Source organism: Tiliqua scincoides, chromosome 2 (assembly GCF_035046505.1).
Source record: "Tiliqua scincoides isolate rTilSci1 chromosome 2, rTilSci1.hap2, whole genome shotgun sequence".
Classification (NCBI taxonomy): Eukaryota; Metazoa; Chordata; class Lepidosauria; order Squamata; family Scincidae; genus Tiliqua; species Tiliqua scincoides.
The window spans coordinates 218081087-218107142 of record NC_089822.1 but is presented as its reverse complement, the minus strand read 5'-3'; the positions used below and the strand labels follow the sequence as shown (position 1 = coordinate 218107142).

General features: G+C 43.2%; 1 protein-coding gene across 1 annotated transcript in view; it reads right to left on the bottom strand.

Moving 5' to 3' along the window:
- The window catches only part of CACNA2D3 (calcium voltage-gated channel auxiliary subunit alpha2delta 3), a 467867-nt gene that overhangs the window by 325951 nt on the left and 115860 nt on the right, over positions 1-26056 (bottom strand). The window contains exons 9-10 of the mRNA XM_066613498.1: positions 15699-15788; positions 13313-13426 (exon numbers count right to left, since the gene is read on the bottom strand). Coding sequence (XP_066469595.1) covers positions 13313-13426; positions 15699-15788 — 204 coding nt within the window. The remainder of the gene's footprint in view (positions 1-13312; positions 13427-15698; positions 15789-26056) is intronic.

The window sequence follows — 26056 nt, the reverse complement described above, 5'->3', positions numbered from 1 at the left end:
CCTAAATCAGAACGCAACACTACTAGCTTGTTTAGAACACTGGTTCCCAACCTGTGGTCCGTGGTGGTCTACGAGACCCTGAGAAGTGGTCCCTGAGGTCTCAAGGAAAAAAAATCACCTATGATCATTTCCAGTGTCTCGCTGAGTAAGCAATCTCCTACGGACCACCAGAGAGCAGAGAACAATATCAGCTGTTCAGTGTCAGCTGTGGCCATGGGTGGTCCATTCTCTGTCCTTTTTGATAGTCCATGGAGGAGCACTTGGACCACCAGAGAGGGTGGAGACCAGATCACCCACAGCCGCATGTGGTCCACGACAATTCCAATTTTTGCCTTCAGTGGCCATGAGCTCCTAAAGATTGGGAACCACTGGTTTAGAAGCTATGTTTTTTACTCTTCCTGTGTGACCCATGTTTTCTGACATTATCTTCTAGGACGCAGGAAAGAGATGTGCTGCAGTGGTTCACACACCACTAAGGTAGAATCAGAAGAAGTTCTGATGGCAACAATGCTGACTATTTAATACTTGGGCTGCAGTGAAGAACTGAAGAAAAGCAGCATAAGCTTAGTCCTGTTGTGTGAATAATTTGGGGTGTGATAAATTAAAACATGTGCTCATATTCTCCTTTCTTCCTCTACAACAGACACGAATTTTCACAGGAAGCGAACACACACAAAGGGGTGTGAACTCGATCAAAGCAAAATCATTCAAATCTCTGGGAAATTTTTATAGTAATGCACTTGTTTCTGTCACAAATGTTTCAGCTGGTACAATTTAGCTAGCATGCACAAACAATTAACTGCTTTTTTTACAGACAGTTCTCACAAAAGAATTAAAAAAAGAATAGAATGTTTCCCTTTCTATTTGTTCATTGGTATACTTATGAAACGGGATTAGGAAGCATATTTTTAAAAGATATCTGGTTCTGTGCAACAGAAAGTTGGGAAAGTTAAGGTGATCATAAAAGATAACACAGAGCTCTGCCTAGGTAAGGAAGATTATGCAAAGGTCCCTGGAGATGGAGAAGGCTGGTGGAGGTCACTCCCACCAGGAAGGTCATTTTCTGGCATAGAAACTTGAGGGAGCAGGTAGCCATGGGACAAGGGGGATGTCATGAGAGCCCAGAGAAACAGTGTCTCTGGTGAGGGCTCTGGGTACAGGAAGGGGTTTGACTAGACTCAGCCCCCTTAGAAATTTGCGGCTGTGGGGGTGTGAAGATAGGGCCCTGCCCTTGGGGAACCACAGGGTGGAGGAGATGGCAGAGACCTGGCAATTGAGAGGGAGAGTGCTAAGGCCCTTGTCGAGACCGGACTGGAGGAAGCTCAGGAGGCCCCCAACTCGGATTTTCTCTGGGTCAATACCATTCAACTAGCACCCTTCATATCCCACTATAGACCCTATTGGTGGATCCTCTCCTATCGAATAGTAGGGTGGTGTCGCCCAGGTACTTCTCATGAAGGCAAACAACCCCAGGAGGAGGAACAGCAGGCCAGACGGAGGAAGGAGCCCCACAGGCAGCGGGAGACCCAGGATGTCAGGCCAGGCCAGGAGGCAGGATCCCTAGCCCCCAAGGCGCTCTGGAACGGCAGCTGGATGCTGTCTACTTGCCCATTGGGCGAGGAGCTGGCGGCCTGAGTGCCCAGGCAGTTGGACCGCTACTGTGCGCAACTGCACCTGCGTGCAGCAGAGATATCTCACAAGATCTCAGGCCCAACCTGAGACAGGAAGGGCCAGAGAGCCCATAAAGAGCCCAGCCGCCAACCAGGGAGGAAGCACCTCCCGGGGCTCCAGCTTAGGTTTTAACAACATGGACAAGAACTGGTCCTAAATTGCTTAGGTACATGGTCCACCCATCAGGATCAGTTCAGGATTTGAACATCAGGATCAGTTCAGGATTCTTGACCTAACTTCTTTGTAGAAAGATACAGGTAAGGAATATGAATACAAAATACCCCAGCTGAAGGACCTATTCAAATATAATGGGGGTTATTGGTGGAGATGGAGGAAGTCAAGCACTTGGAATATATCTTTAGAATTTCCTCTTGTTGCCTCTATTGTGGGCGTGATCTCTTTTATGAAATCAACTCGTAAAATAACTTCACATCCTTATTACTATTTAGGTACTCATAATTGTTTCTATTTTTATAGCTGCATGTCAAACAGCAGATGGTGGACTATACAATGAAAAATTACAATGCAGTACAATACGTTCTCTAGTAACGAGTCTCAAGTGATTCATGATGCTGAGGTGTATTTTCAAGATATGAATCCCCAAGGAAAATACACCACAAAACAAAGACTAGCTCACTGTGGAGCATCCAGCAATAAATTCAGCTCATCTCCTGTGTTCAAACCAAGAAAGACACTTCAATCGTTCTTATGGGTACCTCTGAAGTTCAGATTAAAGCTTAAAAGAAGTCAGTGCTCAAGTGTTACCCCATAAAAACAGAATGTATTTACTCTAAAGTATAAATCAATTCATGTCAGCTTTTTATAGAACCAATTAAAGTAAGAGCAGCAGAGGGGATTATAAGGGTGAAAATCACGCCAGTGTTCAGAATCTTCACGTAGAGCTATGTGTTTTGGTGGTGGCAGAGAACTGAAACACAAAAACTAATTCAACTGAAGTTCTCAAAACTTCCAAATATCCGAGTAAAACATTAACCCACTTTAATGTAGAAGGCATATAGCCCAATTATATAATACTAAGCATCTTAAACTTTACTAGCAGCATAATACTAATCAACTTTCCAGTGCCAATGCAACCCCAAGGTAAGGGAACAAATGTTACCTTGAGGAGGCCTCTATGACTCCCCACCCACTACAGAATGTAGCAAATGTCCCATTTGCACAGCTGCATGAGTGCTGGAAAGTTGGTTAGCACTGGGCTGTAGTTCAGTAAATATTAGAAATACTAACATTAATGCTAACAGACTTTTTAAAACATCTGTGGTGAGCTCTAGCTCAGTGTTTCTCAACCAGCGGTACTGGTACCACCACTTAAGGTGGTGTCTGGTGGTACTTGCAGGACCCATGGACATCTGCTGCCTGGTAGCAAGACCAGAAACGTGACACAACGAACAGTGGAGGCTCAACTGGCAACGCTCCAAAGCATGCTTTTCCATGCTCAAAAAAGCCCTTCCGTCTACCCTGAGCCTCTTACTGGTGTTTGGTGCACCGCATCTGGACTCCCAACCCAGAAGTTACTTGGTGATGCTGTCATTGCCAGTTACTTCTGGTGGTACTTGGAAATGGTGGATCATGTGAAGTGTTATGGTGGAGGAAAAACATTGAGAAACACTGCACTAGCCTGAAATATTAGGCACTGTTTGTTAAATAAAGGAGATTAATCTGAATGTTGATCTTCTGATTGTACTACTGAATGTCTTGGATGAAATTTATCTCTTATGGTCCAATCCTATCTGGGATGGGCGACGGCAGCACTTATTCTGCTGATGCTGATTGCTGTAAAGCAGTCAATGTCAGTCATAAAAGGAGCTCCTGAAGTGCTCCGGCTGGATTCTTCCCACCGTTGCCAGTAGATCCAGAGCTGCCCACCACTGAAGGTAAGGTGGCAGGGGAGGGCAGAATGGGGTTGTGACAGGGACAGGGCACGGGCAGGTCAGGTCTGGGAAGGAGGTGGGTTTGGCGGCTGTGACAGCTGATCACCTTTGGCAAACTTCAGTCCCGAAAGACTATGGTATCGCGCTCTGAATGGTGGTTCTGGAACAGCGTCTGGTGTGGCTGAAAAGGCCAATTCGGGAGTGACAATCCCTTCCACACTGGGAGCAAGTGCAGTCTGTCCTTGGTCTGTCTCCCTGGCTATGGGTCTTCCTTCTTTGCCTCTTAGCCTCAGACTGTTGGCCAAGTGTCTCTTCAAACTGGGAAAGGCCATGCTGCACAGCCTGCCTCCAAGTGGACCGCTCAGAGGCCAGGGTTTCCCACTTGTTGAGGTCCACTCCTAAGGCCTTCAGATCCCTCTTGCAGATGTCCTTGTATCGCAGCTGTGGTCTACCTGTAGGACACTTTCCTTGCACGAGTTCTCCATAGAGGAGATCCTTTGGGATCCGGCCATCATCCATTCTCACAACATGACCGAGCCAACGCAGGCACCTCTGTTTCAGCAGTGAATACATGCTAGGGATTCCAGCACGTTCCAGGACTGTGTTGTTTGGAAATTTGTCCTGCCAGGTGATGCCGAGAATGCGTCGGAGGCAGCGCATGTGGAAAGCATTCAGTTTCCTCTCTTGTTGTGAGCGAAGAGTCCATGACTTGCTGCAGTACAGAAGTGTACTCAGGACGCAAGCTCTGTAGACCTGGATCTTGGTATGTTCCATCAGCTTCTTGTTGGACCAGACTCATACTGTGATGTTAATCAATACAGACCTGCACCAGCTATTTAGCTAGCGCAAAGACAAGTAAACCTCCCTGTGCTATGAGGTTTACCTCCAGGTAAGGGAACGATTGATCCCTTACCCAGAGGAGATCTTCACAACTGACCTCCACAGGATGTAGCAGTAGCCATTTTGGCGCTGCTGTATCAGTGGGGGGAGATAGGATTTGGCTTATAGGTAGATTCTGGGCCTTCTATTCTTCTTCTTCTAGTAATTGCAAAGACTACCTGCTCGGGGGGAAAAAAAGTCTGCAGTCTCAGGGAGAATTTTCTCCTTGGGTACAATGCTTGCCTCTGCAATCAAACACTGTTCACTGGTAGAGAAGGGAACACACAGAGCTGTGTTTTCCAGCATGTTCCTGGACATTGTGCAATGTGGACAGTGTTCATAGTGACATCATGTCTGAAAAAGGCTGTGGACTCTGCTTCAGGTGGCGAAAAATGGACTTCATTTTCAGTGTTTTGGAAAACTCAGTGTAATTATTTTACCACCAAAATAACTTTTTTGAAACTATCCTTTTAAAAAACTACAAATAGTAATAAACAATTGGATTTTTTGGGTAAGTATTATGTAAGGATCTCAGGGTAATATATCAGGCATATTTCTAAGCAGCACAGATATTGCACTGCTAGAGCAGACAAATATGTCTGCAGAGTTGGGTTGAAAGGAAAGGGTTATCTTGCCAATGAAAGGGGGCAATTCACCTGTTAACACACATCAGTTCAGCATGCTGCCCCCCATAAGCCTTCTGCGGTAGCACCAAATGGTGATATACCATCATTCTAACTGAGACTTCTGGTTTGTTTGTTTTTTAATGGCAGCATCCTAGTTTGGCTAATACCCACCCTTCTACTTGTCATTAAACCTGCCAAATGAAGAGAAGGGCCTAGGAACTGAGAAAATCAATAATTATCTCTGGGGGAAAAAATGCAATTGCCTCCTGCTTAAAAGCCTGCCACACACTCATACCGTAGAAGGCATCAAGGAATCTGCAGGAGGGCAAATCTTCTAGAGGCTCTTAATGCATTACAAGTCATCCTCCCTCTGAGCTGCTGGAAGTACCACTTCATGGCTGGAGGGGCAACCAGTGAAAGTTCAGCAAACCAATTTTCATGTTGCTATGTTAGGAATATTGTAAGATTTAGCACTAGGCCTAATATAACTCATTTGACATGGATAAATGTCCAGTGTAAATATCCAATTATTTATCATAGAATCATAGAAAATCATCATAGAAAATTCCATGATTGTTAGTTCAGAACCTGCCCTCGACTTATCTGTGGGACAACTTATAGCCGAGTGCCTGCGGTAGTTTTGCTCCCCATGCTGGAAAATCGGATGATATGTAAGGCACGGTGACCTTTGACCCCAGACTGTAACCCACATATACAGGCCACTGGATAGCCCAGTATAAAGCAAAGCAACACATAAGATGGTAAAAAGCTGCTTGGTGTTAAGAAAGAATCATTTTTGCGAGTCTGACTGAAAGAAGCTGGCTGAAGCCTCAGTTGAGGGTGTTTACACTTTGTAGCTCAAGAGATAGCAGGTGCTAGGCAGCTACTGAAGAGGAATGAGCTCACTCCTTGGCAAGGGATATAGGCATTCACTGATTTATGCATGTACCTACTAGGAAAACTCTGTAGCTTTCATACTTTATGCTTTTAGAGCAAAAGCACACATATGAGACCAAGTGACCCTTGATACCAAACCGTACCCAAAGTAAAAGGTCATAATAGTCATATAAAATTAAGCCATAGAAACCAAATTGCATGGTTTTAGTAAAGCTTTTAAAACCGTCTTCAATAAAAGGAACCAAAAGCTGCTTTGCTGGGTTACAGAAAACCTTGTCTTTGCAAACTGGGCCCCACAATGTTTACGTTAAGCAACAGGTGTAAAGATAACAGGAGACTAGGCCACTTGTACCAGGACAATCTAATGAGGGATGAGTAAGTGCCTAATATTCATGCCAAGAACCAACTTGTGATTTATCTTGCTTTCTACCTAAGCTTGAATATTTGTATCATACTGCACTCTACTGGTGTCCAGAAACTTTTTACTTGTCTGAGTTTAAAGATGAAATCCCACCTATTTCCATCTTTAATGCAAAATGTAACCTGAAATATACCTATGAGGTGAACTGCACCTTATCTGTAACCTATTAGGTGTTAGCCCCATCTCTGATGTAAAATTTCAGCCAATGGGAAGTCTAGATTTTGGGACAAAGAGCCAAAATTGTATAAATGGTCAAATCAATATTGGGAATTCCTCTCATGCTTTGGACACTAGTCCCGTGAGATGCCCATTGCTTGCAATGAAATAAAAGCCTGCAAACCTTCACTCCTGAGTACCGAGTTATTCTTGAGTTGCTTTTTCAACCTTGCAACAATACGCAGATAGGATATCAGTGATCAGGCAATGGAGAAACACTTGTAAGGGCTCTTAATGAAACCCATAGGTTCAGCCCCACCCCACAACAACCGCACCATTAGCAAAATCATGGCCTCCTGTTGCCTCCTAAGAACAGTAACTATAAGGGTTATCACAAAAAGAGAACCATGTGCCTTTTACTTAGAGAAAGCGTCTTGAAACATTTGCATGTATACTGCAGCATTAAACCTGCAATATGTCCTTTACTTGCAACTGCAGTAGTCCTTGGGGAACTACTTATCCTACTGCTGATGGGGGTTTCACACAGGATCTGTACTATCCGTATACATTTATTTGGGGATGAATGCGGAAATGTAATGAGCAGGACCCATTTTGACCTAATCAGCATTTGCTCAACACCAAAGCGGTGATCCATGTCTGTGCCTTTGGATCTGTTCAGATCTCCTTTATTCCTTTGGTTTCAATTAACATAGACACAGTTGAAGCTAGACCAGGGGAGGAGGGACAGGGGGGCAGGCAAAGCAGGCAGAAAAACTGACAAGGTGGCTCCCTAATCATGAACTCAGACATATTCTCACCAAAGCACCCAGGATATGATAGGATTCAAGGAGAAACTTCCAGTCACGATCTGGCAAGTGGAGAGATGCCAACACAAGGATCACAGTCCTTCCATATCACAAAGGTAGAGAGGGAGAAATGTGCTGCCGACTGTATTTAATACTTTGGATGTTTGTGTAAAGAAAATAAAAAAGATTACATAAAAACCTAAGAAGAACCTTGATGGATCAGGCCAAGGACCCATTTAGTCCAGTTTCCTGCATCTCACAGTGGCATACCAGATACCTAGGAGCAGGGCCTAGGAGAGGGGGGTTATTTGACCTGGGCCCAGGGTCAAAGGGAGGCCTAGGAGCCAAAGGAAGGGGCCCAGAAATTTCCTGGGATCTGACATTTTCCTATCTAGTCAGACTTGTTGTCTGTAAGGAATGCTGGGGACACTACCATGAGCGGGATGCTGGGGACACTACTGATGTCACATTGGAGGGTAGACCTGGGCTCCAAAGACTTTTCCAGCTGTCTTTACCCTCCCCTCCCCTCACCCCTCCCTGCCCCTATTCTGCTCACCCATCACCACCCTCCCCTGTTCTGTTTAACCCCTCCCCCTTTGCAAAGGGGCCCAAAAGAAACTTTGTGCCGCCTGATAAAATTCCTCTCAGAGGCCCTGCCTAGGAGCACATAAGACAACAATATACCTGAAACAACAATATACTTGTATCTTGTTGCCATTCCTTTCAACCTGGCTTTTAGAAATAGTGTACCTCTAAAACACAGAAGCTGTATAAAGTCACCAAGCAGAGGCATCAGTAGGGTTCGTGTCACCCGGTGCAGGATGCCAGCGCGTCACCCCCCCCATGCAGTGGGTGGGGCAATACCTCAGGTGGTGGGCGTGGTGATGTACCACCATTCCGCCCCCACTGGTTTCTTGGCTGTACCTTTTGATAGAACAAAGACAGAACACATTCTGCATGAAATTACACACTGATTGATATATAACATGCTGGTATTATTCCTCCAAACTTATTTTAGTGATTTTGGTCACTAGTGGTGTCACACAGACTCCCCAGGGTGTCAACTTACTAACACCTTATTGCAGCAATTCTCAAACTTTTAGCACTGGGACCCACTTTTTAGAATGACAATAAATCCAAGACCCACCAGAAGTGATGTCATGGTGGAAGTGACATCATCAGGCAAATTAAAATAAATAAGTATAAATAATTAAAGTAAAACAAATAATTAAATAAGCAGAAGTCAGCCCTGTTCCACCAAGTGAATTTCCTCTGTAACCTGCCTGCAACAACAACACCCCCCATCCAAAACCAGTAAGGTTTTCAGCCCTACCCAGTGCCCAGTTCAATTTAAGACTTTCTGTTTAAACCAGATCACTGGCAGGATCCAGCTGGCTTTGCAAGTCTCAAAGAGGTTCACCTTATCAGCTGAAGCCTCTGTTTTGATCCTTGGGGGGGGGGGGAGGCTGCCTTCTGGAGCACTTGTTGAGCTCCAGGTGCATAGGATCAGGACCATTCTGGTATGCTTGCACTCTCCTTCACCTGATCTTCCACACTAGCCAAGGCATGTTTGCTTACCTGCAAGTAAACATGACCATGAGGCTTAGTTTCACTTTCCATAAGGCTCAATACATTTATCTGCTTGGAGGGAGGGACTTCCTTCTCAGGTGTTTTTGGGAGCTGCATTCATTGGATCAGGACCATTCTGGTGTCGTTGGATTCCTCTCAGCCTGCCCTTTCCAACGGACTAAGACAGGTTCACCTACTCATGAGTAAACAGGTGATACGGCTCACTTTCACTTTCCATAGGGATCCATGCATTTTTTGTTCTCCAGTTTTTTGGCCATAACTTTTGAAGGAAAGGAGCTATTTCACTCAGGTTTTTTGTATTGCGCTCAGCTCATAAGACCACATCCAACGGTATATAACATGATGGGGTTACTCCTAACCACCTTGAATTTAGTGAGTCACCCCCAGTGCATGTCACCCTCCCGTGCGCGTCATCCGATACGGCCCGCACCCCCCTAGCGACACCACTGTCACCAAGACTTGTAATCTGTGATGGATATTTCCTCCATAAATCTGTCCAATTCCCCTTCAAAGGACTCTTGGCCAGGTGCCATCACTGCATCCTATGGCAAGGAGTTCCACGGATTAACTACAGGTAAAGAAATATTTCCTTTTATCTGTTCTGACTCTATCACCAGTCAATTTTAGTAGATGTCTCCTGGCTTGGGAATTGTGCAAGTGTACCATTTAGGATATTTCAACAGCCTTTTCTGAACCAGTTTGGGATTTAATTTGTCTATAAATCATAGTATTTTGTAATCCTGATATAATCGTGCCCTGTCTGTCTTACATCTACAAATTATTCTCAGTTGGTGAAATTGTGTTTGTCTTGGTTTACTTGAGTTAAGGGTGGGGGAGGTTTCTTAGCTGATACCAAAGCAGTTTATTTTAAATTGTTTCCAGTATTGATCTGCCACTTCTCAAGTATTTCTTCTTTCCTAGCCTATTACAGACTACATTTATGGGGTTGCGCTTTTGCTTTAGCTGTAGCAGTTCAGTTAAAATTTCCTACCCCAAAAAGAGATCTTTCAACCTTCCCCCTAAGGTTTATTATTCTGAAGTTGAAGAACAGCTTGCAAAAAAATTCAACTGATTGAATGCTATTTCAATTTTATTTCTACGAGTTTACACTTAATTTGGTTGTTTGTATATCCTCTAAAATGGGATTCCGTGGTCCTATCTGTCTGACATTTGGCAGCTCTGATTATTTCTAAGGGTTCTAGAATGTCTGCAAATTGCATGCAGATTAGATTGTCTCAAACAGAACAATCAGGTGTAAAAGAAGTAGAGCTGCTTCTCATGCTGAAATCTATGGTAGACTTATAGGATGTTGTTTAATTCCTCAAACACAGATCCCCTTTGGTGCTACTTGCCTCAATTTGACAGATATCTTCAAGTGCTCCTAGAATGCCTGCAAATATCATGCAGATTGGATGGGGGGGGGGAAACAAACTTATAGACAGGAGAACAGAAGATTATTTGCCCATTGAAAGCCACATGAATGAAAATGGGGAAAATTACTTGATGACATTAATGCAATTTTGATGGATGCAGACAGCACGAAGAAAAATTTTAGGCAAAAACTGAATAGCAACACAGAAGAATATTGTTTTCTTCTGTACTTCTAATCTTTACAAATGCATGAATTTTCCATGTGATCAGGGAATGGCATCTGACATAGCCCATTTCTAAAATGAAGAGGTTGCACATACAACCATCATTTGGAAAGACACTATGCATCAATCTCACAACATTCTGTATGTGTTGAAGGAGCATATGTGACCTTGGGACTTGTTTCCAGAGAACACTATGCATAGTGTCAACATCCTAAAGAGCTATGTGGTCCCATGATTTATGCCACACTGATTCAGGGGCTGGAGTTTCATAGGCAACAATGGCAACTGAAAATGAGAACTGTGTCATTCAAGCTATAGAATGTGACATATATACTGTGTGCTTCACCAGATGTTAGCCAACGAGCCTGTTTTATTTCACATCTTCAAATCAGAGTTTTATTAATTAGGAACTGCCAAGAGCATAAGTATAAAATGAAGACATTTGTTGGTTCTGATTATCTAGGCTGCCCCTCTCTGAATATGCAAAGATGCTACACCTGTCATATAAATATGGGGTATTAATACCATCATGCAACATTTGTGGGGGGGGGGGGGAGTCTCTAAAGGCAAAAAATCAGTATTTTCTTATTTCATTAATTTTCACAAGATTTCTTAGCTAGGTTATAGTTGACTATACAGATGGGGGAAACAGGCTAAGATGTGATTTAGGGTAGGTTTGATATAATGCTTTAGCATGCTCTTCAATACTTTGATGTGGATAAGCTTGTTTCTAAAGATAGATGTGGTCCATAGCATCACACATCTGCCTCTTTCCATGGTAAGAAACACCAAAGCTTAGCAACCAAAATGCAGGTGCAAAGTTACCCTAGCACACAGGCAGATGTTTCTGAGACAAAGCCTGATTGATCACAAGTAAATCCCAGGCAGGTTCACAAGCACATTATCACATTGTATACACTAGGCAGGCAGCATCAACTGATCTAGCATACATTGCTCCCAGGTTCCTTAGGTTCCAAAGCACCAACATTGCTGTCCAATAGCCCTTAAAGCCTAGCCAGAGCTCAAGACAATTTAGCAAATCAGAAATACTTTATGGTCACATCTGGGAGGCTTTCTGAGACCCAGGAAGGCCACACTCCACAGAAAGCCTCCTGGTTGCAAAAACCAAAAGTGACTTTCTAAGACCTTTGGGACTTTCTAAGTCCTTCTGAGGTCCAGGGAGGCCTGTAAGGTCTGTACGGCCTTTCAGAAAGCCTCACGGTCGTGGGAGATGGTCCCCACCTGCAGATTCAATTATCCATGGGTTTCAGTATCTGCAGGGGGGTCTGGGAATGGATCCCCCCTGTTGATACTGAGATCCAGCTGTATAGTCAATTAGTTTCCATATCTATTACAGTTATAGATGTATCAAAATGCGGCAAAAGCATGCTTCGGGTGGGGTGCTCAAGTGGACCATCTCCTGCAAACAGAAGATGCTCTAAGTTTACATTCCAGTGAACTTGAAGAGGCTCACCATGAGAATGATCCACCAAAAACCGAATTTTTTTAGTTCAATGGAGAAAACTGTGGTGGCAAGCTACTTCTTATGGATGGCTCGTGTTATAGGGCAGGGGTGTCCAAAGTTTTTGGCAGGAGGGCCACATGGTCTCTCTGACACTGTGTCGGGGGCCGGGGGAAAAAAGAACTAATTTACATTTAAAATTTGAATAAATTTACATAGGTTTACATAAATGAATATATTAAAGATGGAACTTATATGAATGAATGAAGGTCTTGCAATAGCTCAAGGCCTATAAAAGGCTTTGCACAAAGCAAGGCTGGCCTTTCCTTTGCTGCTGCTACTGCATCACAGATGTGAAACAACAAGCATTGGAGGGAACCCTCATCCACAGCTCACGTGAGATGTCAAACAGTTGCCCTCACGCTGAGAGCAGTTGTGTCGGGCCAGTGTGGGCTCCAACAAAACTCCAGAGGGCCAGAGGGCCATTGGAGACTGGGGGCTCCCTGAGGGCCGCATTGAGAGGTCTCGAAGGCCGCAAGTGACCCCAGGGCCAGGGTTTGGGTACCCCTGTTATAGGGGAACCACCACACAGATGTAGTAGCATGCAAAGTATGCATGCAAAGTCATGTGAAATGGACTTTACTGAACATTATCTAGACATCCTAATTCTGCATCATAAACTACTCTGCCTTTAACCCAGGACTGTAGTTGAAGTTTGGACAACAGCAAAACATAAACATACAATATCTTCCTTAATACCAACTTTTAAAAAAAGTTAGGAAAAGATCACATCATACTATGGATTATCATGTTGTAAACAAGAAAATAAGATGTTCCAAGTTGGAGGGAAATATTCCTGGCTTGTTTTTATCAGGTCCAAACCATTATTTGGCATGATTTGCTCAGTTTTTCAACTGACAAAACTTCAATATACAAATGTATTCATAATTTAGAAAAGTATACTCTCCTTTTCCACCCATTCAGTAAAATTGTACCACAATTTGCCTTAAAAGCTTCTAGTCTCTAGAAGTGCAAAATATACAATCATGTTGTTCTAGCGTTCTAACACTTTGCAGCTAGGCTGGAATACTGAGATTTTATCTTTTATTTTCAGCAATATTATATAAAGGCAAAATAAAAATTTCTTAAAAGTCAGGAGCCAAAGATTGCCACAAAGCACAACTCCGTCTACTTTCATTTCTGCAGTTAGAAAATACCTGTGAGTTAGAGAAAAACACATCAACACCTCTAACAACAATAATTTTTAAGCAAGATCCTAAATGAATATTTCATGACAAACATGTATTTCAGACTTACCTTTCTATCTGGCCAATTATATTTCGCAAATACAGCATCATAAGTGTCCACCGCACCATCAGTGATCAGCATTATGGCCTGACTGCAAATACTACCCTGACCTGTGTGATTGAACTGGGAAAGAGGGGGGGGGAAAGTTACTTTCATTTTGGACATATTTTGCTGTTAGAAAACTGAGGATTTGCTGTTAGGCTGAACTGAGGATCAAGGAATAACATTTGGAAAAGCCTATTTTAGAGATACAATTTCTGAATATTATCACGTATAGCATTTTTCCAATGTGCTACAGCTCATCAAAATGATGTCACATTTTGCATTTCACATCATCACAGACAATGGTGTTACAGAGAGGCAGGCAGTGCTGCTCTGGTCGCTTTCCTACCAACTCCTGCAAGAACAGAAACAATCAAATGAAGAGAACCTGGCACTACAGAACCTGGCACTACTACTGAGCAAAAAATATATACCTTTCTAAATCAGAAGAATTTGTTGAAAAAATATGCTAAAATATCCATGTTGTAAAAACAAAGATTGCTTCTTGTCATTAACATAAGGCAATATACATACACAATAACAGATGATATGCCAAATTTACTCTGTACCTCTCCGTAGGAAGAGAGGATTATGACAATCCATAATGCTGAAAGGATACCGTATTTAGATCACATATTATCTAAGAATCCTCCTGTCAATAAATAGTAATAGTAGTTGCCTCCGATACTGCTAATCACATCTGAACGGGGGGGTGGGAAGAGGGTGGCAAGTGGGTGGATCGGGTCCTGGAGGAGAATGGGATTGCCATATCCTATCCCCCTTCCAGGGCCCGATCTCCTACACACATCCACTCTGACTTGTACCAGTGATTTAGCTGGTGCGGGTCCTCATAGCTAGCACGGGCCCCCAACTGGGCCAATGCAAGGCTCTGGGGAGGCGGGAATGAGGCAGGGAGGAGACGAGAGGGAGGCGTTCCTGGACAGGGGGCAGGTAGGCAAGGAGCGGGAGGCGGGGCTGGGACCTGGCAGTTATGCTAGATTCCAATCCCCGTTCCTGGGAAGTTCGGAGTGGCTTTAAGCTGCTCCTTTCTCCTTGGACTTGCGCCATCTCTGGAGATGGCGTGGGTCCGAGGAGACCCATTGGGGCCATGGTGCCTTACCCAGGGGTAACAGGAAAAGGTTCCCTTTGCCTCTGGCTGAGCTGATTCTGGACCCTGTCCTGTGCTGGATACAACACAAGCCTCAAGGATAGAATTGCGCCATCTTTTAACCCATATCTGAACCCCAAAGTCAATTTTTTTTCCAGTTAATTCCTTTCATTAATAATGTAATCACATACAGGTTTACTCAGAAGTAAGTCACATTGCATTCAATGAAATTTACTCTCAGAAAAGTGTGATTAGGATTTCAGCCTAAAACCACTATTTTTTTTCCCCAATTAAATCAAGGACAGTATGGAAAAAAGAAAGAAAAGAAATGGTGTATTCAAATATCATGGAGGTGGCCTATCTTCATCTATTTATTTTAAAACAGTGCTTCACTGAATATATCATATGCCACAGGATAATCTACTGTATTCTCTTTTTTTAGTAGCTGATTAAATGTAAATGCTTTGATGAGTAATATCTCCTCATGTGCGCCTACAACTTTTTTATTTTTACTGAATAGCAGGAGTGATGAAAGTCTTCTCCATAAGAATAACAATGACAAGAGCCTTATGATGAACTACAATTAACTCAGTAATTCATCAGTTAGCAGTGAAAATTTCGATGCAGCCTGACATTTGGAGCACTTCGTTGTGATTAACAGTCTTTGAAATGTCATAGAATTTTATTTAATTGGTTAAGTTTTTTTTTAAGATAATCACAGCAAAGATCACATTTATCACCAAAAGAGATAATTGCAGTTGTCACATGATACAGCAGACACTGACTGCTGAACCAAGCACTATTTCTGCAGCAACTCACTGAGGTCGCATAAATCAGGTTTGCAAAGAATTTGCGCACAGCTATGAATGCATCTTTCAGGATCATTAGTACCATCAAACTACAAGTAAAATTGAAATATAGGTGACTGTGAGAAAAAATTAACGGAGCTTAATTACTACGGCCTATGAACCAGTCTCAAAAGTGAGACTCAATAGACTGCTTACATTATAAAAATAGCATTTTACGTATGAGGGAGAGCATGGTAACCTGTAATTCCCAAGAATCTACATGCCACATATTGTAGATAAAGTGAAAATTAGCTAAATTATCCTTGTAAAAAAGATAGCACTGGATCCTTTGAAGCTAATCTGTTACTGTAAGAAGAAAAGAGTCATTATTTAGTTCTTTCGCAGCATTCTGCAGATTGAGACATAATTCAAAACTTAGCAGAAAGCAGGAACTTACATCACTGAGCATGTTGAAAGCTTCAATTAAAGCTACATCCAGCATTCCAATTCCTTTTGCAAAAAGTTTGTCAAGGTGCTCCCTGAAATGCTGAAAAAGAAAATGAATTTCAAATGACATATTTATGAAAATCAAGGAATCTGGCTTTCAGCACAGCATCAGATTCCTTTCACAAATTCTGAGAAATTCTGAGAAAGCCAGCTCAAATTATATTTTTAGAAGAAGAGGTCTCTCTCTTCCAGTTTTAGGAAGAATGCTTTAAACTAAGTAGCATGTCCTTGTTATAGCTGCAGACTACCATAAGATCCAATGGGGCAAAAGCCCCAGACGCAAAGCACTAGGACCCCACGGAAGCTTCTCTGAGGCTCCCGACGGGGGTGGAAACTGTGATTCTGGTTTTCCGGAAGCACAGTTTAAAGCATCACGGAACCTCACAGAGGTTTCTCCAACACAGGTGGAGGTCGCACTAGGCTCTGTGAGCTTCAGGTGAGTGGGGGTGTGTGGATTTCTGCGCAGGGGAGTGGTAGCCTGGGGGAGCGCCATCGTGGACCTTTGCCCCAGGCGCGGGGCTGGGGAGGTCCACTGCTGCTTTATCATAGATTTTTATTGAAAAAATTTATTTTTTCATTTATACAGAAAAGGAACAACAGTAAGATACAGGACAATAAGAAACCAGGTGAATGTAAGGAAAAGCATCTGGTGATAGGTAATAAATTTCAAAATATTTTTATTAAATTTGACTTAATGTTCGTTATTTATAGCACCAAAGTTAAATATTAAAATACAGATTATGTAAAGAAAACAACCAGGTATTTCTAACCTTCTAACCTAAGATAGAAGATACTATGATCATTACATTGACCGCTAATTTAAGGAGCTTCTGGATCTTCTAATTCAATAAGGAAACCCGAATTGAGAGGACTTCAGGTTACCTAGTTGCTTGAACCTGGCAAATTAACTTCCACAGGAATAGTACATCTCACAGCTTATCTTCTTCTCTAGCGTTTGTCCTGTGCGGTGGCGGGGAGAGGTACATTTCATATCTTGCTAAAATCTAAATTAAGGGGAGTGACTGATGTCTGCATACAAGCTAAAGTTACCTTGGCTACAAGAACAGACTGACAACCCAATTCTATTGGGCCCAGTCACCAACAGAATACATGTTCTGCTGACTGCCTTATGGCAGTCATAAAATCTCTAAAACAACACCCAGAGTAGCATGCTGCAGGAGAACTGATGGCAAGGCTAGAGCCTTCCCCCGCACATCCTGGAGGGACCCTCTGAGGCAGGTAGGATGGTGGGGGAAGCAGGGTGGAACAGGGTGACAATGAAAGGAAGGGAAGGGAAACAGCAGCCAACGAAACCTAGCCCCCAGAACCAATCCTGTGGTTTGGGTCCATGTGGTCCTGCACCCATGAATTCACTAGCACAGGTCTCTCCACAATCCAGAGGCTTGCCCCCAGGTAAAGGAACAAATGTCCCTTACCCAGAGAAGACCTCTGCAACTGTCCTCCCACAGGATGCAGCGGTAGCCATTTTGGCACTGCTGAATTGGCAGGGGAGGGGAAAACAGAATTGGACTCTAAGGAGTTTCTCTTTCGTCTGAAGAATTTATAAGCCAAATATATATCATTAGTTTCACTATTATTTTGTTCGTTTGTGGAAAATTAAATATTCATTGAATGCATATAAGATTAATGATTAATAACCCATCCAAGCACATGCACACATAAATGTTTGGAGAGACAAGAGTATATCAAAAAAGAAAAGGTGTAATTGCAAACACTACATTGGGAAACCAATGCAAAGAACACGATTATCAGCATGAGTTGACTTTTAACACATTGAAAACAAAAAAAAAAACCCATCAGCTTTCATAAACAAAATACCAGTAATTTGTGGCAAGATGCTGCAGCAACGCATGACGGGATAGAAAAGACATACATCTGCCCTCCATAGCAACAAAATGAGCCAATAAACAGGAGTAGATTAATGGCAAACATGGAATATTTAGAAGCCAACCACAGTTATCTGTACTGCAGCACTTTAGCTCACATTTAAGAAACAAGCAGACTTCCTCACATTTCTCACATAATAAGTACCCTTACAGTATGTGAAGCTAGCGGTTAGTCAGTACTCTGCACAGTACTATCACACACCAACTACTATGTTAAAATGCTGTTTCGTCTTCTCCTCTCTATGCTCTGTGCATATAAGAACCTAAGAACCCCAGCACTGTCTTTTCTAGTGGCTGTTTGCTGATGTTCTTTTGCACCCTTTTAGATTGTAAGCCCTTTTGGGACAGGGTGCATTAGTTGTTTGTTTGATTCTCTCTGTAAACCGCTTTGTGAACTTTCTGTTGAAAATCAGTATATAAATACTGTTAATAATAATAATAATAATAATAATAATAATAATAATATGATGATGATGATGATGATGATGATGATGAAGCAGCAGCAGCAGCAGCAGCATCCTGGTACACAGTGGCCCACCAAATGCCTCAGAGACCACACAAGACAATAAGAGACCAGCATCCTGGTACCATGGTGACCATGTGCCTAATCAAGTCTCTGGCTCAGGGAACATTTATATCACAATACAGGCATGCCCCCTTATCTGTGGGGATTCCGTTCTGTAACCTCGCAGATACAGGTGAATGTTCATCCTCGCAGTCCCAGTGGGGCACCCCCCTTTGTAGGTGAGCTCTGCTCTGCTCACCTCCGGAAGTGTTTCTGAGGTCAGCAGAGGCCAAGGACATCCATCCCTGGCCAATGCCTAGCTCAGACTGAGCTCTGCAGGTAAAAAAAAAATGTAACTTACGGTTTCACTGAGAACCAGAAGTGACATTTTTAATGCCTTATAAAACTTCCAATTTCTCCATAAAACTGTAAATTACATTTTTTTACTTGCAGAGCTCAGTTTGAGCTCAGCCTCTATTGAGCTCAGGAGGCCCTTCAGAGGCAAAGAGAGTGAAGCTCCCCTCACCTCTAGAGGGGAGCAAGTGGGGGTGAACACCCTGGGAGGGCCTGGACCTGATCTATGGATATGGGATCTGAGGATATGGGGTGCTCTCTGTAATTGCACAATCCTATTTACACTCAGAAGTAAATGTGAATGAGTTCAACTGGACATACTTTCAGGTAAGTGTGGATAGGACTGCAGCCAAAATGTGTTAGTTTTTTAGGTGCCACAAGATTTTGTTGCAACAGACTAAAATTGCTACCATGCCCACCTTGACTTTGGGTGAGAGGAGAAATCTACTGTAGAATATTTGCCCCATATTCATTTTGCTACCTTTCATTTCATTTTACATCACTGAAAATTACCAGGCATGTAACAGCTTGTTTTTAAAAATTAAACCGTCTGGCACACACCCACCCTCATATGAAAAAGTTTAGCCTTTAGATTCTATAAGAGAGTTCTGTATTGCTACATATAGTGTCATGACTAGAAATGCCATAAAAGGAAGAATAGCATGAATGCCTTGTATGAGGTATTCTCCAATACTAATCGCTTGATGAGCTATTTGCCCAAATTTCCTTCTGTGATGCATTTTTCTTTACTAGAATAATCAAGTCACATAATTTGGTGGATGATAAAATATTATGAAACTTGCATTAAGTTAACAGGAAAAAAGTCCCAGCTTCAGGCAATTCTCAAGCATGTGTTGCTACCACAAAACTAGGTTGGTTTTCCAAAGCAATTAGTGTAGTTTAATGTTCATAGTGACCCAATAAATATGGTTCGTGCAGCTCAATATTTCAAACACCTAATGGCACAGTCTTGTTGATCTAAATAAGCAGTTAAGACGTAATGAATTCTGCAAACCCAGATAGAAAAATATTTCTTGATATGTTGCTGTTAAAATTCTAACCAACACTGGAAAATATTTATATTCCAATTATTTTATTTTAATTGTTAATAACATTCTCCATAGGGGAGAGGCTGAGGAAAGCATATCAGGAATTTTAAAATTTAGAAAGGGAATATAACAGGCTGAATCTCTTTAACTCTTGAAAAATCATGTGATCAGTCTCAGCATCCCCCCCCCCCTCAGCTTAACAATATGGGATACATCAATATGGATATTTAACCTAACCAGGCACTTAACCAGCGTTTGTACAGAGTGGCCCAATTATGTGTGTGCTGACCCTTAAAGTTGTTATTCAAGTTATTATTTTCCAAGCTCAGCCCTTCAAAGTACCATCCCAACTCTATGTGTTTCAAATACGAGCTGAAAGGATTGACAAAGATGTCCTAATTAGGGCACTACATCTACACCACAGACACCGTGCCGGGAAGCAACTAGAGTTCATGCCAGATCAAGGGTATAAATGGAATCAATCAGGTATAAATGGAATGAGAGTTTACTGTGGCTTACGATTGCATCATCGGTTGATTACAATATGTAATTTGTAGCTATAAGTAATACTGAATCCTGAATCCTGCTAAGCCCTTATGAGGAAAGGAAGGAAGTGCAATGCAGTGATTCAGATCTGAAAGAGAAGGCATACCCTTTTTTAAAAAACACTTCCAGTGGGGAAAATAAGACTTCCTAATTAAAACTGGGACAGTCGAAGTCTCGCCCACCTTAACTTTACACTTGTGAAATTTACACTGTTAATTAGACTGTATCAAAACACACCCCCAGGACAAATTTAGAATGCTTTCTTTTAGCATTAATCTAAAAGTAGGTGGGAAAACAATGAAAATTCAAGTGCCTGGTTTCAAGTGCCAGTAGGGCACTAGCAACAGAAGAACCTAAAAATTGATGAACTTTGGGGCATAAGTTAAAGAGGTTCCACCTGTTCTGGAATATTTAACTAGGTCACTATATTTCATTGTATTTCCACAGCCATAGACATGCCTTAGATACCGCTTAAGTGATGACCAACCTGCATCTACACTTTGCAATTGGCATCAAGTGCTTGAACTGAAATACTGAATTGAAAGTGGAATTCTGCACAGGCAAAGAGCTTGGAAGCTTCCAGAACTTAAACACTGTCCACAGCTGAACATGCTTATAGGGTGATAACAAACAACTGTCATAATGGACAAAATGAAGGGAAGTACACTTGTGCTTCCTTATGTTTGAGGCATAATTAATTTTCATTAATTAATTGAATCTTGTATGTTTTTCTCTCTCTTTTGGAAGTCACACTTTACTTTGAGCCTAACTGGCATGATTTAGACTTCAGATCCAGGCATGGCTCCAGAAAATAAAGCCAACATTTGCTTTACAAAAGCTTTGGACACTAGCATTTCCTTAAGAAGAAAACCAACTCTGTTTGAGATGACATCTCACAGGAGGTACCATCCCTCATCTGTGAGAGGGATGGGAAGAATATGATACTAATATGGAACAAACCAACCACAGTTTGTGTTAGTTCTTATATTAAAAATATACGTAGGTACACCATGCTCATTTGACAGGTAAGGGACCATAGTGGTGGTGAATCTTTTCTTAATTTATAAATGTTGCTTCCAATGCTTTTTTAGCTAGCAAATTGCAAATGCCTTTTTTATCTTGCAAATTCAAAATAGCTTGTCAGACAAATATTACTTCAAATGGACTCTCAACCCCTTCCCAAACAGGAATAGTTGGTGCTCAAGCTCTCTCTCTCTCTCTCACACACACACACACCCCCCAAAACAGTTTGAATCACCATGTCATATGCAAATCAGCATGGAAGAGACAAATTTTAGTCATTAGAACAGCAGAGAGAGTGGAGCATGCGTTGAATGAATGATTTCTGGGTATAACTTAAAAGTATAGAAAGAGTAGATGGTTGAAAAACGATCTCTCAGAAAGCGGGGGATACCTGTAGTTTAAACTATCCTGAACCTCAAACACCCATGACTAGCCTCCGTCAGCACCTTACCTATGCCAACACAGGCTGGGCCTGACTATGGAAGGTGCACCAACTTGCTGGGTGTTTGCACCCGCAGGTCCAACTTGCAAAACAGCAGCACACCATTTTATGACACTGTGGGAGAAGAGGAGAGAGAAGTGCCAATTGCCTGCTTGTGTATTTGAGAAAAAATAGTGCAACCCCAATCCTATGCATCCTATGAGTGTAACCCCAATCCTATGAGTGTAAGCCCAATCCTATGCATGCCTGCTCAGAAGTAAGCCCCATTATAGTCAATGGGCTTACTTCCAGGTGAGTGTGGATGGGATAGCACCCCCAGAGCCCAATCCTATGCTTGCCTGCTCAGAAGTAAGTGCCATTATAGTCAATGGGGCTTACTCCCAGGAAAGTGTAGATAGGATTGTGGCCCAGTGCCCTTCCACTAAAAGCCCCAAAGTGCAGGGAGGGTCGCTTTGGGGAGTTGCAGGCAAATTGGCAAGGAAAAGGGACTTTCAGGGACCCTGAAACCTTCGGTTGGGGGCTCAGCAGACTCACTCGCTATGTGCCTGTTTCTGGCTCCCTCACTCCACAGCTCCCACCTCCTGGCTTCTCCAGGCTTCTCTTGTTGGCCAATCAGCAGGCAGGCAGGCAGGCAACAACCTCCTTATGTCCAACCCTATGCATGTCTACTCAGAAGTAAGCCCCATAGTAGCCAACGGGGCTTACTCCCAAGAAAGTGAGGATCAGGTTGTAGCCGGAGCCATGCTCAGTAGCAGGAGCAAGCTCCAAGCGAACTCTTCAACTGCTGCATGGGATGCAAAGCAGCCGCAACCAGCCCCTTCCCTGGCTGCTCCTTTGCTTGTGCTGCCTGCCGCGGGAGGCTCAAAGTAGCCGCTTCTCCCACACGTGGGCACACAGGTGCTGCCTGTCTCCTCTGATCCTGCGGCACACCTGAGGCAACCTCACGGCACACCAGTGTGCCGAGTCACAGAGGTTGAAAACCGCTGGCCTACAGCATTGTTCTTGACAGATTGGCTGGCAAGATCAGCAGCAGTGCAGTGGAACAGTAAGTGCTCCTCAAAATGGATAGGGTTTTTCCATTGCGAAGTGGTCCCAAGTTTGCAGGCACCTGCTCTAGCCCATGATGCTCTTGCCCACCACTTTCCTCTTCTCCACACTACCTCTCCACCCCCTTCTTCCAATCCAGACAGCAGGAAGAGCAGAGGCTAGTGCATCATCCAGGAAAGGGGGCAGTATTTAGCATGCCCTTCAGGTGCCAAGAGGCTTGACCCAGCTCCTGGTTTCAGGGTTGGTTGCTTGCTTGCTCTCTCTCTCTCTCTCAGCTGGAAGTTCAGCAAGAGTGATCCAGCCCAGCAGTTGCTTCACTCAGGAAGAGGAAAAACATGCATGGGGAAGAAAGAAAAGGAGAGCGTGTAATTTCCTCCATGTAATTTCAATATCATTGGTCTCAGGAAGTCAGACAATATGTGTTGGTGGGCTGGATATGTCTTGCAGGCTGTAGTCTGGGGACCCCAGGTGTTCAAGAATGCAGACTAAGGATACTCTTGGATAGTTGGCCCAATTCTTGGATAGTTGGCCCAATTTAAACTTGGCACATCATCTGCTGTAAGGATTTTAAAATTTTCAAAATGCTACTTAATCAGAATAAAAGATTTAAGACCTATCAGCTGAAGACTAGTTTTTCATACGTAGTAAATTGGGTGATCTCAGATGTAACTTCATTATCTTCAGAGTAATTGTAATTCCTGTCTGTTAAGATTTGTTCTGTTCAGTGAATGAAATAAATGTGACTGGAGTAGGATTTGATTTGGTCTTCTGCCAGATAACATAAATCTCCTTTAGTGACAGACACTGTCATCAACATTTACAAATAAAACATGTAAAAAGATGCTTAGGAACCTTTTATAATGATTTTTTAAAAACTATATATATGTTTGTAATGCTCTAAGTAAGACAATCAAAGGAAAGAAAACAGTACAGGTTGAAGGCCCAATCCTATCCAATTTTTCAGTGCCAGTGCTGTGGTGCCAATGAAGTATGCACTTCTTCCTGTGTTGGGCAGGCAGTCACAGAGGCCTCCTCAAGGTTGTTCCCTTACCTTGGGGCTGCATTGTGGTTGCACTGGTGTTGGAAAGTTGGATAGGACTGGGCCCCCAGTCTCGTAATTCGTGAGGGTTCCACTCCCAGAACTCAGTGGAAGGCAAAAATCACTTTAAAGCAGGGCTGCTCAAACCCTGGCCCACGGGGATCCCCATCTCCAAAGGGAATTTGGTCCATTGGAGACCCGCCAGAGCCCTTGCTGGCCCAACACAACTTCTGGTCACAGTGGCAGTGAGGGGATTGCTGACCCTGCAGAGCTCTCTTGCGGGAGAGTTCTGCAGAAGCCCCACCCATCGGGCACACAACCGGGTTGGGGAGGCCACAGCTGAGGCCGCATGTTGGGTGGGGATGAGTAACCACAGGCGCTTGAATGTGCTGCTTGGTTTGCTCTGTGTGGGGAGGGGTGGGCAGGTGGGCGCTGAGGGAGAGGAAATGCTGCTGAGCAGGAGGGAATAACACAGATTCATTTATGAAGTGACATGCTGGCTTGCCTTGCTTTGGTGGGCGATGGCAGTGCTGATTGGGAGGGAGAAGCTTGTGAGATCCTTATGCTAACTTACTCCTGGTGTGTTTGTGGGTGGGTGGGTGTGTGGGTGGGTGAATGGCTCCTGCAAGTCAGAAACACGCCCCCCCTTCCCTCTATTGCTTGTGAGATCCTTATTCTGTGTTCTGCGTATTTGGGTAAGTGTGTGCCTCCTGCAAAACTCAAATGGTGGAACACTGTTGGTTCTGAGATACTTGGTTCTGTGTATTTTTGTAAAGTGCTGGGGGGGTTGGTGAAAAACTTTTACTCATGTGTTTCTGCCTTGCTGGGATGAGTTTCTGCCTAGAAATATTTTTCCTCATGTGTCCCTGCCTTGTTAAGACGTGTCTCTGCCTAGAAATATTTGTATTATAAATAAGCTCAATAGAATTCATTCATTCAAATAAGTTCCATCTTTATGGAACTCCGTCTTCATTTATGTAAATATAGTCAAATTTGAAATATAAATTAATTCTTTTTTTTCCCCAGCCCCTTTGCAACATGATCTTTTGATCTTCCTTGCTCTTGCCTTGCCTAGACCCTGTGCTCTTTTGATCTTCCTTGGCTCTCTCTAGCCTACAGTCTTCCAACATTTTCTCACTATTTTCAATAGCCACATTAGCCCTGTTCAAGCCACCAGAGGGGGCACTTGGGAATGTGCCAGTCAAGCTGGCCTCCTTTTCTCAGACCATTGTCTACTTTCGAACATAGTTGTGCTGATTTTTTTATCCAGGTTCAGGTAACCTGGCAGCAGCAATCCAAGGTTTTAGACAGGAATGGATCTTCTACTTATAAAGCCAACAGTCCTGTGTTGGGACCAATGGCACATCTATGTAATTCAGTGATGAAAGATGACTGAGACAGAAGTTCAGGTGTACCAAGGTTTACTGCAGAGTGCTCAAAAACCAAAACATGGAGTTTGGACTGGGACTCACTATACAAGAACACTTGCAATCCAATTCTAAGCCAGTCTACTCAAAAGCAAGTCCCCTTATATTCAATGGGCCTTGCTCCCAGGAAAGTGTGCATAGGATTGTAGTCTCACTCCTTAACCTACACTGGGAGGAATTGTATCACTAACACGCGAGCACAATGAAGAAAGTTTTTAAAAGGAAGAGAAAGAGAGAAACTCCTGAGAAGGAAAAGGGGCAGAGAAGGGGGAAGAAGGAACATCAGCAGATTAGACAGAGCAGGGGAGGACAGGGATGGATCCCAACAGCAACATCATGCACCAGAATCCTATCCTCTTTTTTTGACTGGTCTCTCCCCTTTTCTTTCCTCAGACTTATGCTAGCGATATAGCTGGAGAAGGTCAAAGGAAACCCACAGGCCATCAGGAGGCCTCCTTTGTCAGGAATGCTAGGGGTATGAAGGTTTGCCCCCACTAGCAGAGCAGAGTAGCAGCAGTCCCAAGAAGAAACACGTTCCTTTCAGCAAGTAGACTTGTATTGAAGAAAGTGTCAGCAAAACAAAAGGCTTAACAGGAACACAGCAAAATAATAATAATAATAATAATAATTAATAAATGCTCTTTCACTTCAGCAAACAGAAGTAGCTGCTGATCAGATATAAGGATTGTTTACAGAAGCCTAAGAGGACATCAGAAGGGACTGCAAGCCTCCAGGACCCATCTACTCCCAAGGTAAGAAATAAGCCCCTTGGCAGCAGTAGTGGTGTGATTGCTGTGGCACTGCCCTCCTCCTCCCTCCACACCCACACAAATACTTACCTGGTTCCCAACTCCCACTTCCGGGGGAAAAAAAATGTTTTACAAATTGATTACAAATTGATTACAAATTAAAGGACATGTCCTCTCCTGGACTGAGACCTGGTTGAAGACCAGGAAACAGAGAGTGGGT